The following is a 16,075-nucleotide window of genomic DNA, read 5'->3' as shown; positions in this document are numbered from 1 at the left end:
ACCTTAATTATCCTTATCTTCAATTTCTCAATTTAACAATCTTATTAATCTCTCTATTTCCTTCGTAATATTTATATTTTTTAAACAAAATGGCTTCTTAAACATCATTCATTTCGAATTAATTAATGAAGTAAGATTAGATTTGTCATTTATTTTCTTTTATTGAAGATGGAATGGAATTTGGATTACGTGGATTTCAGTGGCATCATCTTCCATGCAATATGCAGACCATATTTATATATTCAAAATCTTAGGTAAGGAGATAGAGAAGATTTAAAATAAGGTATAGAATCTTCTTTCTGTTTCACACATTAGGGCTATGGTTGTATTGGCTTGTGTGACATATAATAATATAATAAATGATATAGAATTATTAGATAAGGCATGAGTGTGAGATGATAATATTAGGTTTTACGATGTAGATAATATTATTATTAGGGAAGGATAATTGGGAGGCAGTGAAATTGAAATTGGGCCACTCCTTACAGACGCCCAAGTGGATGGCAATGAAGAACAAGGACAGGGGACAGATATTCACAACGAACTTGGGTTTGGGATTCTTAATGGAATTGAGATGTAGAGAGGGGAAGAAGGGAAGAGGAGAAAAGAAAGAGAAGGCCCACAAGGTGTTTGATAAAATTAGTGAAAGAAGAGAAGGTTGAGTTCACTCTTGCTGGAGTTGAAGGGGCGGGCGGCAAATGGATGATTGTGGCCTTCACGCCAGGGGGTGTTTCTTTCTTTGCGGCTTTCTGCAATAGACATCTGCCCTTTCATGCCATTTTAAAGCCAAATTCATTCATTCCTTCCTTCCCTCTTGCTATTTATTTATTCATACGCATATTATTCTATTTCTATTTCTATTTCTATTTCTATTTCTATTTCTATTTCTTTCTTTTTTTGTTTTGTTTATTCGGTTGTGGTTAACATGTCAACAATTCGGTCTAATTTGGTCCATCTTGTTTCCACCTGCACCACCTCATCTCATATATATAATTATTCCTATTCCTTCTTCTTCTTTTTTCTATTGGATGTTCAGAAGAAAAGCAAATCTGGGAAAAGGAAAACTATAGTAAAATCTAGAAGAATCAAATGACAGAGACTTTATCGGGAGTAAACTTAAAGCAATTAACTCGATCAAATTAAAATATTCCCACTAGTCCTTAATCTTTTGAATAATTCTGGATTTGACCCTTCATCTTTTAAAAATTCTCAATACGTACTTTGTTACGGAGTCCCACATTGCTAATTTTTACCCTCAATTTGCACTATTAATTCTTTCTTATACAACGTGACCATCGCCGAGCTTGGTTGCGTAAGCTTGTAACTCGAGTGAGGGCATAATGGAAGATGGAACATGAGCCCTAATTGGTTGGTCCGGATCTATATGTGGCTAGTAACTGGACCAGTCCATTTCAAGCAAAGAGTTGGGCCGTATGGGTTGGGCGAAGGCCCATCTCGTACGGGTCTCTAAAGCGTAGGGGAACGCGCCAGGCTGGCCTCACAGAGCAGCGATAACCTCCCGCTCTTTGCAGTGAAAGGATAACTGACCGGTGCCTCTTGGGTCCAACCGGGGGCCACCAATTGGGCCTAAATGGACCATCTTTTTTTTTATTTGAAGTGCGTGGAGGCCCAAATTTGTCTTCGTGGGTCCCACACTAACAATTTTCTATACACACACATACATATAACTTCCTCCGTCCGTCCCATCTATGTTACTAATTCCAAAGGAATTGGTTGACAGAAGGAGACAAAAAGTAACAATCTCTTGATTTTATTCTAATTGTGGCGATGATTCAAAGTCGACAAGAAGAAGACAAGAAAGCCAACAAGATAATGAAAAAATTATTATTATTATTATTTTTAAGGCTGCGCGAAATGGGGAATGCCTTGAAAGATGTCAACTTCTTTGTGTCACAAAATTTCATATTAATTAAGAGAAATTGACCCATGATGGTTAAACCAATTATTTGTCTATTCCAACTCACACATATGGACATCGGATTAGGTCTTCATCTTTTATTTTAAATTTACTTCACTTCCTTCTCAATTATCAACACACTTTTCTATCAATATTTCACCAAATAATTCAAATGGGTGCTCTCCAAATTATATATATATATATATCAAACACTCAAACCTACCATATATAAATATAGTAAATATGGTAGAATCCTAATATTAAATGGAATGTTTCACCAAACGGTTTAATATTGCAAACTCAATTCTTAGTAGTGGACAAATAATTTTTTTTATTTTATTTTTTAATGGTTATATTGATTGTTTACAGAGGAACGAACAAAACAAAGAAGCGTCGGCATGTGTTGTGGGTTTTGTTAAAAGATAAGAGAGGGAATAAAGAAAGATAATAACGTCTTGTTGGCCGTGCTTAAAAGATAACAGTTTATATATTAATAATAAAAATTATTAGTTTAGAATAATAAAGCACATGGCGTGGATGCTTACGTGTCTGTTTTTGGCGCTGTCGTTTTGATAGAGGAGAGAACGAATGAAATGCATGTTTCAGAATTCCCTTTTTCTCAGAAATCCCCAGTTTTTCTTCCCTTAAAAAAATAAAAAATTGGAATTTTGCGGTGGGGGGTTTTGCTCGAACACGTATGTCCTGTAGTCACCTGGGGAATCCTCCTCAAAATTCTCCAAAACTAAAATTCAATTTCTTTTTATAAAAAAGCTTCACCAATCTCCGTAAGAATATAATCCTGTGTTTGCTCTCCGTCTTGCATGCTTTGCTTTGCTTTGCTTTGCAGTGTTCCTCCATTGAAGAGTTTTATGGAGTACTCACCTGGTAGATGCTGCCAACATTTATTCCTTTTAACTACATGTCACGTTCTAAAATTTCCTCTGAATATCCAAAAATGGTCCCTGGGATAAGATCTTCAAAACGTACCCACCCACCAGCTTTATAGACACACACACACAGAAAAAAGGATGCAGATTGAAAGAGGTATAACATGAAAAAGCATGTACCGCCTTGAGAAGGGTGCAATCAGTTTCCACTACTCCCTTCCCTTCAAATGGAACTTACATACATAAACATAACATGAATGAATTAATGACATAGAAAGAGAAAGTGGATAAAAATGATTTGGTGATGATGTGAGTGAGTCATTATTATGATGGATGGCATGGCATGGCATGGCATGGCATGGATGGCCCGTGAGTGAGTTGTGAAGGAAAGGGAAGAAAGCAGAGCATGTTGTGCGCAATAAATGACAAAATCCCAAGTCGTGGTTAAGGACAAACTCCCTGGCCGGCTGGCTGGCTGGCTGGCTGCTACGCTCGCTGCTGCCTTTCATTTTCCCCAGTTTTCGAAAAGGAGATATGATATGATGATGAGCTACAAGATTAGAATTTCAGACCACACCCCCTTTTTGTCCTTCCTTCTCTTCTTTTTGACTTCCAAGTTTGAGTGTTGTGTTGGGTTATGCTAATTTTGTATTCATTCCTCTTTGCTTTCGGTTAATTTCCCTTTGCCCGAGGTCCCCTCCCCTCCTCCTCCCCCTCCTCCTCCTCCTCCTCCTCCTCCTCTGGTCGTGTCCTTTTCCCTTCTCTCTGTCTCTGAATTCCCCCCTTTTTCCTTTCCTTTTTGGCTATATCTTCCTTTTCTTTCTTCTCTCCATGATGCAATCCAGGCACATACCCCACGCTTCCACCACACCATTCTTAACTCATTTCCGGACATCTCTATGAGTAATAAAACCCAAATTACGACCACGTCGGGGCAGCAGCTTCGGAGGCGCCCATGGCCTGGATTGTTGTTCCCTTGTTCTTCCAAGGCTTTGGGGACTTGCTTCGGTGACGCCAATTGCATGGAACAGTTGTTGGTCCACTGCGCCAACGCCATCGAATCCAACGACGCCACTCTCGCCCAACAAATCCTTTGGGTTCTTAACAACATTGCCCCTCCCGATGGCGACTCCAACCAACGCCTCACTTCCGCCTTCCTACGCGCTCTTGTCACACGCGCTGCCAACACTGGCAACTGCAAGATTCTCGCCTCCATCACCACCTCTGCCTTCTCCTCCTCTCTCACCACACACACCTTCTCCCTCATGGACCTCGCCGCCTTTGTCGACTTAACCCCCTGGCACCGCTTTGGCTTCACCGCTGCCAATGCCGCCATTCTCGACGCCATCGACGGTTACTCCGCCGTCCACGTCGTTGATTTCAGCCTGATGCATTGCATGCAAATCCCCACTCTTATAGACGCCATTGCTACTCGTTTCGAGGTCCCCCCTCTACTCAAACTCACAACCGTCGCTGCCGCTGCCGTTAAAGACGCGCCGCCGATGCTGGAGCTGTCGTACGACGAATTAGGTGCGAAATTGGTGAACTTTGCTAGGTCTAGAAACGTGAGTATGGAATTCAGAGTGGTCCCCTCTTGCCATACAGACGGTTTTGCCAATTTAATCGAACAAATCCGAGTGCAACATTTAATTTACGGACCCGAAAATAACGGAGCGCTGGTTTTTAATTGCCACATGCTGCTCCATTACATCCCCGAAGAAACACTAAACCCAAACCCCTCTCCCAGTTTCGACATGTCGTCTTCAGTCCGATCCATGTTTCTCAAAACAATCCGTAGCTTAGATCCAACGATTGTGATTCTAGTAGAGGAAGATGCGGACTTCACGTCCACCGAATTAGTTAGCCGATTGAGATCCGCATTCAATTACCTGTGGATTCCTTACGACTCCATGGATTCGTTTCTTCCTAGGAGCAGCAAGCAGAGGGAATGGTACGAGGCCGACATTTGTTGGAAGATCGAGAATGTAATCGCCCACGAAGGCATCCAGCGAGTTGAAAGATTGGAGCCCAAGGGGCGGTGGGTTCAGCGGATGCGCAACGCCAAATTCCGCGGTGCTCCCTTCGGAGACGAGGCGGTTTCGGAGGTGAAGACGATGCTGGACGAGCATGCGGCGGGATGGGGGTTGAAGAAGGAAGACGACCACCTGGTGCTGACATGGAAAGGACACGACGTCGTATTCGCCACCGCTTGGGTACCTTGCTAACCAAATTAATTCGTTGAAACAGATTGACTAGACTACTCCGATCATCCATTTGTTGACTGCTTTAAGATTAGGATTAGGGTATTAGGGTTTAGGGTTTAGGGTTTGTAGATCCAGGAAAAAAGGGCGACCATAGTTGTGAAGCAGAGGAGGCAGAGGGTTTGATGTCATATTGCAATAAAGATTTGACACTCTTTCCTCCGACATTTGGCAGTACAGATTATGGACTCACCCTTTTTTTTTTCTTCATTTTTTGCTGTTTGCTTTCCGGCATTTTGCACTGTGTAACAACTAAGAAAAACTTGGATTATTTATCACATGCGACCGTCTTCTATGAACTTCCGCATTACATCCATTTTTCATGCAAATCCAAATCATATATATATATATATATATATATATAACAAACAAACTTTGTATGTTACAATTTTCATTCAGTTTTCTCTTTCGGGGTTTGGATCCATCTGGGCCACATTTTACAGAACCAGGCCCATTCTTTCTATACACCCAAATGTCATAGCCTGTGGCGCTGACCTTAATATTGGAATCTATTCAGTAATTCAAATATATCTTTTATTTGTATGTATTCAAACATTACATTTTATATTTTATATCATTCAAAACGTGGAATGTGTCAATATTCTATTAGATATACAATTATATACTTTATTTTAAAGTCTATAAAGCATTAAATACAAATTCCAACAAACCAACCAAATTTTTTAACAAAACTATCCATTCTTAGTACAGATAAATTGTATAATCTCATAATTTTGACCAAAAAGCTATATTGTTAAAACTAAAGGGGTTGTTTAATTATGAATTAATGATTGTCTATTAATACTAACTTTATTTTTCTTTTTCATAAAATAAAATAAAAGATTGTGTTACATTCAAACTTGAAATTCTAATAAATAAGGTGGAGGAATTAAAATTTAAATTCTTTATTAAAACTGGTTCCCTTCAACGGAATGCCGACCCAATCGAATCGTCGGGTCGTGCCCTCTATACACACGCAAACTAGAATAGAAGTAGGGATGGATTAATTGAAGGCTCCGCAATCACGCCGGATGTTACCGTTTCTACCGGTCTTTACGCCGACCCGGCCCAACTTGGTCATGGCTGCAACAAAGGCTTTATTAAAGGCCTGGGAGTTGCTGGCCCAGGAATTCACTGTGGGCCTGGACCTGGAGTCGGTGAACAAAACCTGGTCCGAGGTGAATAGGCCCATTCCCTGCTGCAGATTTTTGAAGTATATGTTGTCAAATGCTCTGGGCGTGATTGGGTCCATGTTAATCGCCACTCTGGGGTCCACACTCTTCGGGCACATCTGTTGTAGCTGGTTTGCATATGTTCTGTTTAATGAAGGGTCCACTGGCTTTCCAGGGGCAAAGCTGTAAATTCGGTTCGAGAACTTCCCGCAGTGTGAGAATCCGACGGTGTGTGCCGCTGCCACATCATACACCACCAACAAACAGTTTCAGTTGCATGTGAGAAATAATAATTACGCTAATACCCACGTGTCGAAATTTTATTGGAGCGTGAGGGGATACCTGAGAGAGCGATCATGTCCTCTTGTGTCAGCCCATTCTTAGCAAACAGAGAATTGAGCTGATTGAGATTAAAGGTCGGTGCTGGCAGTCTCCCGTTCACGTCGGAGGCTCTAGAAACCAGGCCGTCTAACCTTCCCAGTTCCACCGCGTACGACGGTCCGCCGGACTGGAATTAGGAGACAGACCGTGAGATTTTGAATTTATTGTATCTTTAAACAGCATTAGTAATGTGTGAGTATGAGTTTATATTAACCAATGCGATGACGTCACGAGTGGCCAAAGCAAGAATATCGGCACAGGAGACTCTGTTTCGACATTGAGGGATGGCATCCAGGGCGGCTTTAGCCTTAATGACGGTGTCAAATCCATCTCCGGCAAGCGAGAGGTTGTCGGGATGATCCTTCTCAGCCTTGTTGGATGGAGTGGAAGCAATAATCACAGAGGCATCACATCCCTAAAAATCCAACAAAAAAAAAACATAGACATTGAAACAAAATTACAGGACTCTGTAACCTCCAGGGTTGAATTGAACAGAACAGGAATGACCTGAACAAAGCAATCATGGAAGAAGAGGCGGAGAGTGGCGGGAACAGTGACGAAAGTCTGTTGAAATTTCTTGGTAACTTGGGAGCGGACAATGTTCTCGACATTGGGGCAGATATTGGCGTAGAAGTTTTTTCGGAGTTGGGCGAGGGTTGGAGAAGGGAAGACGAACAAAGAAAGAAGAGAGAGTGCAATGAGGAGGTTGAAGCGACCCATTTGAGGAAACTAATAAAAGTTGAAGGGGAAGGGGAAGGGGATGAGCGGCATTAATGAGGGAGCAGTAGGAATATATAGGAGGGGATGGGCTGTAGGGAGGGGCGGTCAATTAGCCAGTTGGATAAAAATTCGGGCCAAAGAAGAAGAAGATTAATACGGCCGCCTATGGACATGGAGTGTAGCGTTAGGGTGCACTCTTGGAAGCGTTTGGTAGGGGAAGTGTAAGAGAAAAATTGGAACACGTAATGAGACGAATATTCAAAGGGATGAAAGGGAAAGATAGAGATTCGGTTTTGGGGTAAAGTGAGCGTTGAGTTACAAAGGGCATAACAAAACCTTAGCATCCAAGTTAAGCCTTATTGTGTAGTGTAGGTGACTAGGTGGGTGCCCTCCTTCCAAAGGTTGAATTGGAGAACCGTCACACCACCCTCCTTCCCAACTCGACCCAATTAACATATAAACTACGAATATAGCTCGTGTTCGACTTAATGCCTTTTTTTAATCCTTGTTCTAAATACATTTGCCACCTCAATTTGATGCAATGGGTTCGAAATTATAATTGACATGTAACAAATAATTTTTCTTAGATTTACGTTACATATATACCACGTAAATAAATACAAGCACTTGTTAAAAAAATATAAATCGTTTTGTCATCACCTCAACTAATATAGTTGGAATTATTTATAATTTATATCTAAAAAAATTATTGATAGTTTTGTATTCATGATATATCCTCAACTCTCTATAATTGATATGACTTTTGGTATTCAATAATTTATGGTGAAATGTGTTTGTTCATGCATTAAAAAAATATGCCATGCAGATTAGAATCGAAAGTGGTTAACATATTAAATTTTAATTTGTATATCATTAGACAAATGAAAGTAAATATTAATCGTGAGAATAATTCTTGGTTTGAGTAGGAAAAAAATATAAGAACATATCATATTTCATCCATTTTTTATTTATATTCGAATTATATTTTCGTTACATTTTTTTTTTAATTTTAAATATGGATGGTTGCAAACATATTTATAGAACCAACAAATATAGGAACCCATATGGTCCCTTGATTGATTAATTTTTTGGAGTGATTAATGGGACATCTTAACCATTTTTTGAACCATTATCTTCCCTTTATCCTAAGATATATCCGTTTCCCTAATTATTTAATTCTTGAACAAGAAGACAAATATTACAGTGGCACTTCTTTTGTCTTCTCCCAGCCTAAATTAATTAAATATTCAAATGCTTAAATTATTTTCAATTCCAACCCATATGCGATTGATGCTCTATTATTTGACGAGCGCCATTTTTTAAAAAATATTTTATCACCCAAATAGTACATTATTATTACTATTATTATTATTATTTAATTTTGAAATGACAAACGACTGGACACCCAAGCCCATGAATTACAACTAAAAAATATGCGGAAAAAATTATCTTAAATATTTTTTAAAATTCAGTAATTTTTAGATCAAACTAATTACAGACTGTTAATTATAAATATTAATTATCGGAAGTGTCCTATAAAAGACAATTTATACGATAAATATTCCCACGTCTCATTTCTAGTCACTTCCTAATTTGCACGTCAACATTTAATGATCATTTAAATCAATTCAACTGACTTTTATGCACATTAAATTGACTTTTTATACATTTTTATTTAATGAAATTTAATATTTTGTGNATTAAAAAAAACCCAATATTTTTGTTACATCCAGCTACAAATTCCAATTTTTGTTTTTTTTTTTTTAATGAAAATTAGGCCAACAATTGGACTTTTTAATTAAAATTTAAAAAAAAAAACAAAAATAAAATAACAGCGAATTAAATGTTAGCCCTTCAGTGAAATTGATAAGAATGTAGGCCATGCATACGCTCCGATCCAATCACCTGCGTCAACAAAAGACTTCTATAATCAATTGCGCCGCCGTGGCTGGCGGCTTGACTAAGGCCAACCGCCTAGCTATGGCCAAGCTTGCAACTAATAGTTCAGGATTCTCTTACAGATTGACTCATCCTTTAGCAGCCATTGTATTAAATAGAAGCTCATTAAATTGGTTGTTTACTTTATCTGAATGAAAATGAAGAAGAATTAAAAAAAAAAAACATTTATTTTTAGAATTGGAATTTAATTGGTGTTAATGTAAATTTTTTATCAATTTATTTAAACTAACAGAACAAATATATATATATATATATATATATTCAAAGAGCTTCCTTCAATTATTCACGAATATTACAATGTATATTTTTTTGAATGTGATCTCGATTGTAAATTTTAAAGACAAAAATCTATAATTAATATGAAATGTAGGGTTGTTAGTTAACAAGGGCTCTATTTATAAACACAAAAGTCAACTCTTGAAAGATAAATAATATGCAATTGATATATTTAAATAGACTTCTTTTAAAATATTGGGCCTTGGGCTCTCGATTTGATTCCCATTAGCGCACAATAAAGCCCAATTGTTTAATTTTGGGCCTTAATGGGCTTCATAAAGAAAATGGAGTTGGAAACTAAAAGGCAAGGCAACGTGTCACCTGATTGTATAGTGATTTGGAATGGCCTTGTCCTTTACAAATATCCATCCAATCGATAGAAGAGAGAAAAAGATGAATTTTGGAGGTCCACTAAGTACAAAGTTGTGTGAATCCAGTCAGCAAACAAATTCTCCAACGGCTGGTGGGCGCCATGGATAACACCCCCCACCACACCAACCCAACCTAACTCCAGAGTTAAGGTAAAGGGCAAGGCAACAGCCGGGACACGCCTAAACCCTAACTCTCCATTAATATCTCCGTTGGGTGGGTTCGGGTTCGGCCGCTATGGGGCCCTTGTTTAAGACATCTGTTCGTGGCTGCAGTTCAAAAACGCTGAACCATCGCCCCCTTCCTTTCCTTTTGCTATAAATTTCTAATGATGCCTACGCCTTTGGTTACTCACCCTGCTCACTGACATGACCACTCTTGTCTCTTAATTCTACCCTCTTCCTGCTCCTAAATGTCTATCTACTTTTCTCCGACCAAAAAAAGAGAAAAAAAAAAAAAAAAAACATTTGCTATTACCATTATTTTCAATAATTTGTTTCCGAAAAAAAACCTAACGAATTTTAAGTCGAGGTAGGAATGTGGAAGAAGTAAAATAGGATAATCTTCTTTTCTTTTATATTTAAAAAAAAAATTATATGAACATGCATATGAGTGGGTAGGGTCAATACTGGAAGTTGATATTCGATAATGCAACTCAATGGTAAAAGTTGATACTTAATAAATAAACGAACATACATAGAAGTACGTAAGGTCAATACTCGATCCAACTACTACTCCTCTTATCTAAAAGTTAGCTATCGGTAGGCTCGTGACAAGCATTATATAATTTTAAAGCTCAACCGACGTGAAGAGATAGGCTTTTAAGGGTAGATAAGAAATTTTAATGAGTGGTTAACTAAGGCAAGTAGTTGAGGTTAGTTGCTAAACTTTCTTCCACTACATAATTAAATTAAATAATTTAGTGGAAACTTAAGGTAATTATTAAAAGGGGAGTTTAATAAAGCACATGGTCTAAGATATAAAATGAACGTATTAAAAAATGAAGGTAAAAGTTAAATAAATGATATAATCCAATACATGGGACCGGAAGGCGTGGGTGTTGACCCGAGACTCCACAATCCACCGACAAGGTAGCAAAGCAAGAAGATTCCCCTTTCTTTCCGCCCTTGATTTTATTATCTTATTTGTTTACCCATAAATATTTTAGACTTTATGAGGTTTAACTCAATTGTAGAAATTAAACGACTTTCTTTTTCTTTTTACAAAAAGTTTTCAATATTATATTTTTAGCCTACCGGGAAAAGTGGGAAGAAGAATGAGGAAGGGGAGGGGGGGTCCGGGTGGATCCACCGCCTCACCGGGCTGCTCCACCATACGCCGGCAAGGCGTGATTCCCTGTCCACTTCTTCTTCTCTGGGTGTCATGTTTGACACAGTGCCAAGCGTTGGCGGTTTGGTAGCACAGAAGAGAGGATCTGCAGCGGCCGGGACCAAAATAGAATCTCCGGATCCTCCACTCTTAACCCACTAAATCCATTAACATACTACTGTATCTGTATAATTTTATTATTAATATTAATAGTTAAATAAACTGGAAATAGGATTGAAACGTGCGAGGGGTGGAGCCCATGAATGAGTAAAATTAAATTGGAGGGTTAAGCAAATGGCACCCACGTGGGAAAGACAAATGGACGGCCACAGATAATGATCTGGTTCGGCTTCCTTTGCCGGTTTGGATTCAACATTACAACTCATTTCCAACTTTCCTGCTTTCAAATTTTGGTAGTACACTTATTCATCATCCAATTCACCTGCTTTTTCACATTATTTCTATTACATTATTGTATTCATTCATTTCCTCTTCTTTATAGCAACTTCCTTGTTGCAATTTAAAGTAAAGCTTATAATTATAAATGTGGTCTTCACCAATTTACTCACCTTTCCACAAAAACACAAACTCTCCATCCATTTATTTACTTCAATAATGCTTCACTCCTCCCTCCACCTAAACATGCTTATTAATGCTTATAAGAAAAGTGACTGATAAGTACAGATCTTAATTCAGTTCATAAATATTATAATTATGATTATGATTATGACAAAATTAATACAATGTGACGATTGGAATAAAAATGTTTTAAACCTTAAACCATGTTAATCCTCAATAATTGTGTCACTTTGGAGTTATTAGATTACGAAAATAGGCAATGAGTTTAAAGTAAAAGAGAACAAGAAAATGCAGTTCTGTCTCATTATTTTGTTTTGGACCATTATTCATAGAAGTAAACTTATATCGTACGGCCATTATCAAGTTGTCGGTGGGCCATAGCAGACCAATCTTTATCTTAATGGGTAATAATTATCTAACATTTATTTTCCCAAATATATATTATAATAGTAATCCATAGATATAATCAAGATTCTTATACATATAATTGAGACAACTATTATTTTTATTTTTTTGCTCTATTAGTTTCAGACAACTGTTTCCGTGACACATAGTTCTCATTTGCATGTGAATCGCCTTTGTCTATATAATTTCCATCATCATTTTCTTTCTTGTTTCTGTAACTTTATAAAATAATTTAATACGGCGATGCTATTAAGAATTCCTTTTATATATTCTTTTTTCTTTTAAAATTTTGCATCAATAATTTAAATACCACGTCTTCATCTTACAACTTTGTATTAAATTTTATTTTATTCTCTCCCATCGAATTTCCATATATAATTTAGCTATTTAATTGAATTTTAAGTTTTTTTTTGTTGCGCTTTTTAATGTATATTGTGTATATTAAAACTTGATTTAAAATGAGAATACTTTTCAAAATAATATCAAAGCTTCATGTTTTTTTAAATAAATAAATAAAAAAGAAATGTAATATTCTTAGAGAAAAATCCAATAAAGTCGTTATCAAAATTAGGCTAAAAGTATAAAAAGGCAAATAAAATACGTAGAAAGAAAGAAAAAGAAAAGGAAAAAAACAAGGTCAAGGAAGAGAGAGAGAGAGAGGTGGATGTGAATTATATATACCAAGTACTTGGAATCTCGTGCACTGCTGGTGTTGCCTATTTCTGAAGCATATCTTTCACGAAACTTGAAGGAGATTGGCTGGAATCTGACCCCAAACATCGCAGAACTTGGGGTACGCTTCTGTTCCTCTTCATCTTCTTGTTCCCTCTTCCTTAGTGCGCAAATGTGAGAGAATCTTTTCCTTTAACTTCAATTTGTTTATATTCACTTCTGATTTTCGGGGAATGCTGGAGTCTTCTATGTTCCATCTTTCTTTCTGTAAACCGATTACGATTTTGCGAACTCTTTGTTGGAGGAGATGGAGTTTCTTCTTCTTCTTCTTCTTCATCTTCTTCATCTTCCTCCATTTCTTCCCTCTGCATCGTCTTAGCTTTTGACTTCTTTTGCAGTATTCTGATAAAAAGAAACATTCATGCAAACTCTGCAATTTCATTGGCTGATCGGTGCTCGTTAGGATAACGTCGGATCGTTTCGGTAATTCCTAATGTTTTTCGCGTTTTGGTTACATTTAAGAAGTTCCCGTTTGGTTTCTTATTACTCTCTTGATTGATCAGAGTGTTTAATTCCAGGTTTGATCCATCTTCGATATTGTAATTTGTAATTAGAGATGATTTTGGTTTGATTTTCAAACGAATTTTTATAATGTGAAACGATTCTGTTTTTTTTTTTTTCGAGGGGGGGAGGGAGCGCATTAAGTGCTCGACGTAATGACTGAATGAGAAAGGGATATTTAGGATAGCAAACAAAAGATCGATGTAAAGGCTTTATCACAAGTTTTTATTCATTCGTACTAGGCTGTTCTGTCCTCATTAGTGCTACTGAATACCCAATTTATAATGGGTTGGTCAGTAGTATTTAAAAGAAAATATAAAATCTATCAAACGGTAGTCCTTTGAATTAATGATTTTCTCAGACTAGAAGTTATTCCTGAAGCAGATTCTGAGTTTCTGAGCCACTTCTTATTTTGTTAATGGACTTTCTTTTCCCAGACTGTTCTGGGGACTTAAGATTCAATACTGCCTCAGGTAAACAGGAAAAGGGGGCTGAAATCCCAATGGAAAAGCTGCCTAAGGCACATGAAAAGGAGTACATGAGAATGGCCATGTTAAAGCATGAAGAAACATTCAAACAACAGGTTTTTCTCCAATTTTGATCTTCAGTTTGCATTTTTTTCTTTTTCTTTTTTGTTTATAACCCAAAACAACCATGCAATTATAACACTGTTAAAGATGCATCTCTGCATTCTGACCACTGATTTTTCCAATCTGGTCATCTTAACAAAAACATATTCAACTTGTTCCATAATTTTGATAGTACTTCCGCCTTTTCTTTTCATGTTAGTTAATAAATATGGGTGTTTTGAATTTCTTGTGGTTCGATCTGAGAAAAGTGCGGTGCAACTTTTTAAAGTGGGGGAAAAGAAAAATCTAGAATTTGTGGTGGCAGGGCAATGGATGGATTGGATTGGATTCATAGTTATTGTCCATTTAGGGTTTTTGTCATATTTCTCATAATCTTCTATGGGCTACATCATTGAAAAAAAAAAAAAACATTCATTAGCCCATAGAAAACCCATATATCTCATAATTGATATTTAACATCATTGAATGGGTTCGTCCATTGGAAGTTAAATGTTGTTATTAGATACAAAATTTAATTTCATGTATATCAAATTTGTTAATTGAAAAAAACGTTGAATATACTAAAAAAACTATTAAACCTTTATTGACATGTTTATTATTTTTATATTACAGAGAGATGTATTATACTTTCATGACAAAAGTGAAAGAGGTTTAATGTTCTAAGGTTGGGAGGACATATATATTGCAGGTACATGAACTTCATCGGCTTTATCGAACCCAAAAGACATTAATGAAAAACGTCGAGAAAAGCAGGGATAGTGGATGGAATACAAAGAGTTGGGACAAAAGGAATGAGATATGCTTCAGACAAATCTATGAACAGGACGCAAAAAACTATTCTAGATCAACAACTCAGACGACCAAACTAGACTTGGAACAGCCGGCGGAAGATGAAGCAGAGGCCAATAATGGAGCTCTGCAGATCATAAACGAGAATGAACTGGAACTAACTCTAGGCCCTTCGAGTTACAATACTTCAGACTCGGGAATAACCACCCACTCTTCTTCTTCGACAGGGTCCAGCCATGAGGGAAGACGTATGGATAGAAACCAAGTTAGGGTGCAGGAAATGGCGGTTTTGGGGGTACCTGAAAATCCCTCGGGATTCCAAAACGGAAGTGATAGGGGGGAGAAGAAGATGGTAGAGGTAGATTACCCTCCTTGGCTTTTTCAAGCTGTGAGCCTTAACCTGACTTAGTTTTCGAGGTATAAAGAAAACCCATTCATTTCAATCAATCAATCAAATTATATGAGAAGAACATCTTTGTTTGCTTCTCATTCACTAATTAACAGGGTCATTGATGTTTAGTGCTATTCAGCTTCCTTCTTCATCTTGCTTGTATATCCAGATGTTGATGTGTATTGCTTTGTAAATTTTAACCTTCAGGAAAGAATCACTTTTGAATTTCAAGCTATTATTAATGTGACTTGAGAGAGGCGCAAGGGGGAATTATATGTATTTCTTTTAATATATATATATTTTTTTTTTAAATCTTTTATGTATTTATTACATAATCAAGGTAATCTTAAAAATACATATAAGGTAATTTATTTGGAAATATTATTATTAAAAACATCACGTGTTTCTAAGATTATTTTAATCACGAGCACAAAATTGAAAATTTAAAAACTTTTAGGTACATTTATATTTTACTATCTTAAGTTTATGAAATAAAGTTTAAAATTAAAAGTTCACAAGAATATATATATTAGACACAACTTCGAAAAGTCCCACCAACGAAAGAGTTTGAGCTCGAAGTATATATAAATTTATGCTTATTAAATGTTAGAACTTTAATCGGTATCAAATAATTATATTTTGTGCATTGTAAAATATTTATATGTAATACTTTGTTAATGTAAAAAATATTGAATATAACATAAGATACAGAATTGAAAGGACACATTTTAAAGTTACTAGACCAATTAATTACGAAATTGACCTTAAAAAGAATATAGGTATTTTTGGAAAGGAAAGGAAAAAAAAAAAAAAAAA

General features: G+C 36.8%; 3 protein-coding genes across 6 annotated transcripts; 2 read left to right on the top strand and 1 right to left on the bottom strand.

Moving 5' to 3' along the window:
* Positions 1–3,461: 3,461 nt before the first annotated feature.
* Positions 3,462–5,276, top strand: LOC111477639 (scarecrow-like protein 32; the record flags this gene model as incomplete). The annotated part of the gene is made up of 1 exon (XM_023121504.1): positions 3,462–5,276. A coding segment is annotated over one exon (1,569 nt), but the record flags the coding sequence as incomplete, so codon positions are not given.
* A 671-nt stretch (positions 5,277–5,947) lies between these two features.
* LOC111478718 (peroxidase 73-like) lies at positions 5,948–7,450 on the bottom strand. The gene is made up of 4 exons (XM_023123139.1): positions 7,127–7,450; positions 6,834–7,034; positions 6,581–6,746; positions 5,948–6,476 (listed from the first exon to the last, which is right to left on the bottom strand). Exons 1-4 carry the CDS (start codon positions 7,337–7,339, stop codon positions 6,070–6,072), a joined length of 987 nt encoding a protein of 328 aa, XP_022978907.1. The 5' UTR covers positions 7,340–7,450; the 3' UTR covers positions 5,948–6,069.
* A 5,468-nt stretch (positions 7,451–12,918) lies between these two features.
* Positions 12,919–15,538, top strand: LOC111478714. 4 transcript variants are annotated; one of them, XM_023123135.1, is made up of 4 exons: positions 12,919–13,049; positions 13,327–13,411; positions 13,963–14,072; positions 14,768–15,538. In XM_023123135.1, exons 3-4 carry the CDS (start codon positions 13,992–13,994, stop codon positions 15,275–15,277), a joined length of 591 nt encoding a protein of 196 aa, XP_022978903.1. In that variant the 5' UTR covers positions 12,919–13,049; positions 13,327–13,411; positions 13,963–13,991; the 3' UTR covers positions 15,278–15,538. The 4 variants fall into 4 exon arrangements, with proteins under 4 accessions (XP_022978903.1, XP_022978899.1, XP_022978901.1 ...); XM_023123131.1 differs by having other exon boundaries at positions 12,920–13,049; positions 13,326–13,409; positions 13,924–14,072; XM_023123133.1 differs by lacking the exon at positions 12,919–13,049 and adding an exon at positions 13,083–13,102 and having other exon boundaries at positions 13,327–13,409; positions 13,924–14,072.
* Positions 15,539–16,075: the final 537 nt, after the last annotated feature.

Source organism: Cucurbita maxima, unplaced genomic scaffold (genome assembly GCF_002738345.1).
Source record: "Cucurbita maxima cultivar Rimu unplaced genomic scaffold, Cmax_1.0 Cma_Scf00004, whole genome shotgun sequence".
In the NCBI taxonomy this organism is placed as follows: Eukaryota; Viridiplantae; Streptophyta; class Magnoliopsida; order Cucurbitales; family Cucurbitaceae; genus Cucurbita; species Cucurbita maxima.
Note: the sequence above shows the minus strand (reverse complement) of the source record. Positions and strands in the feature narration are given on the sequence as shown.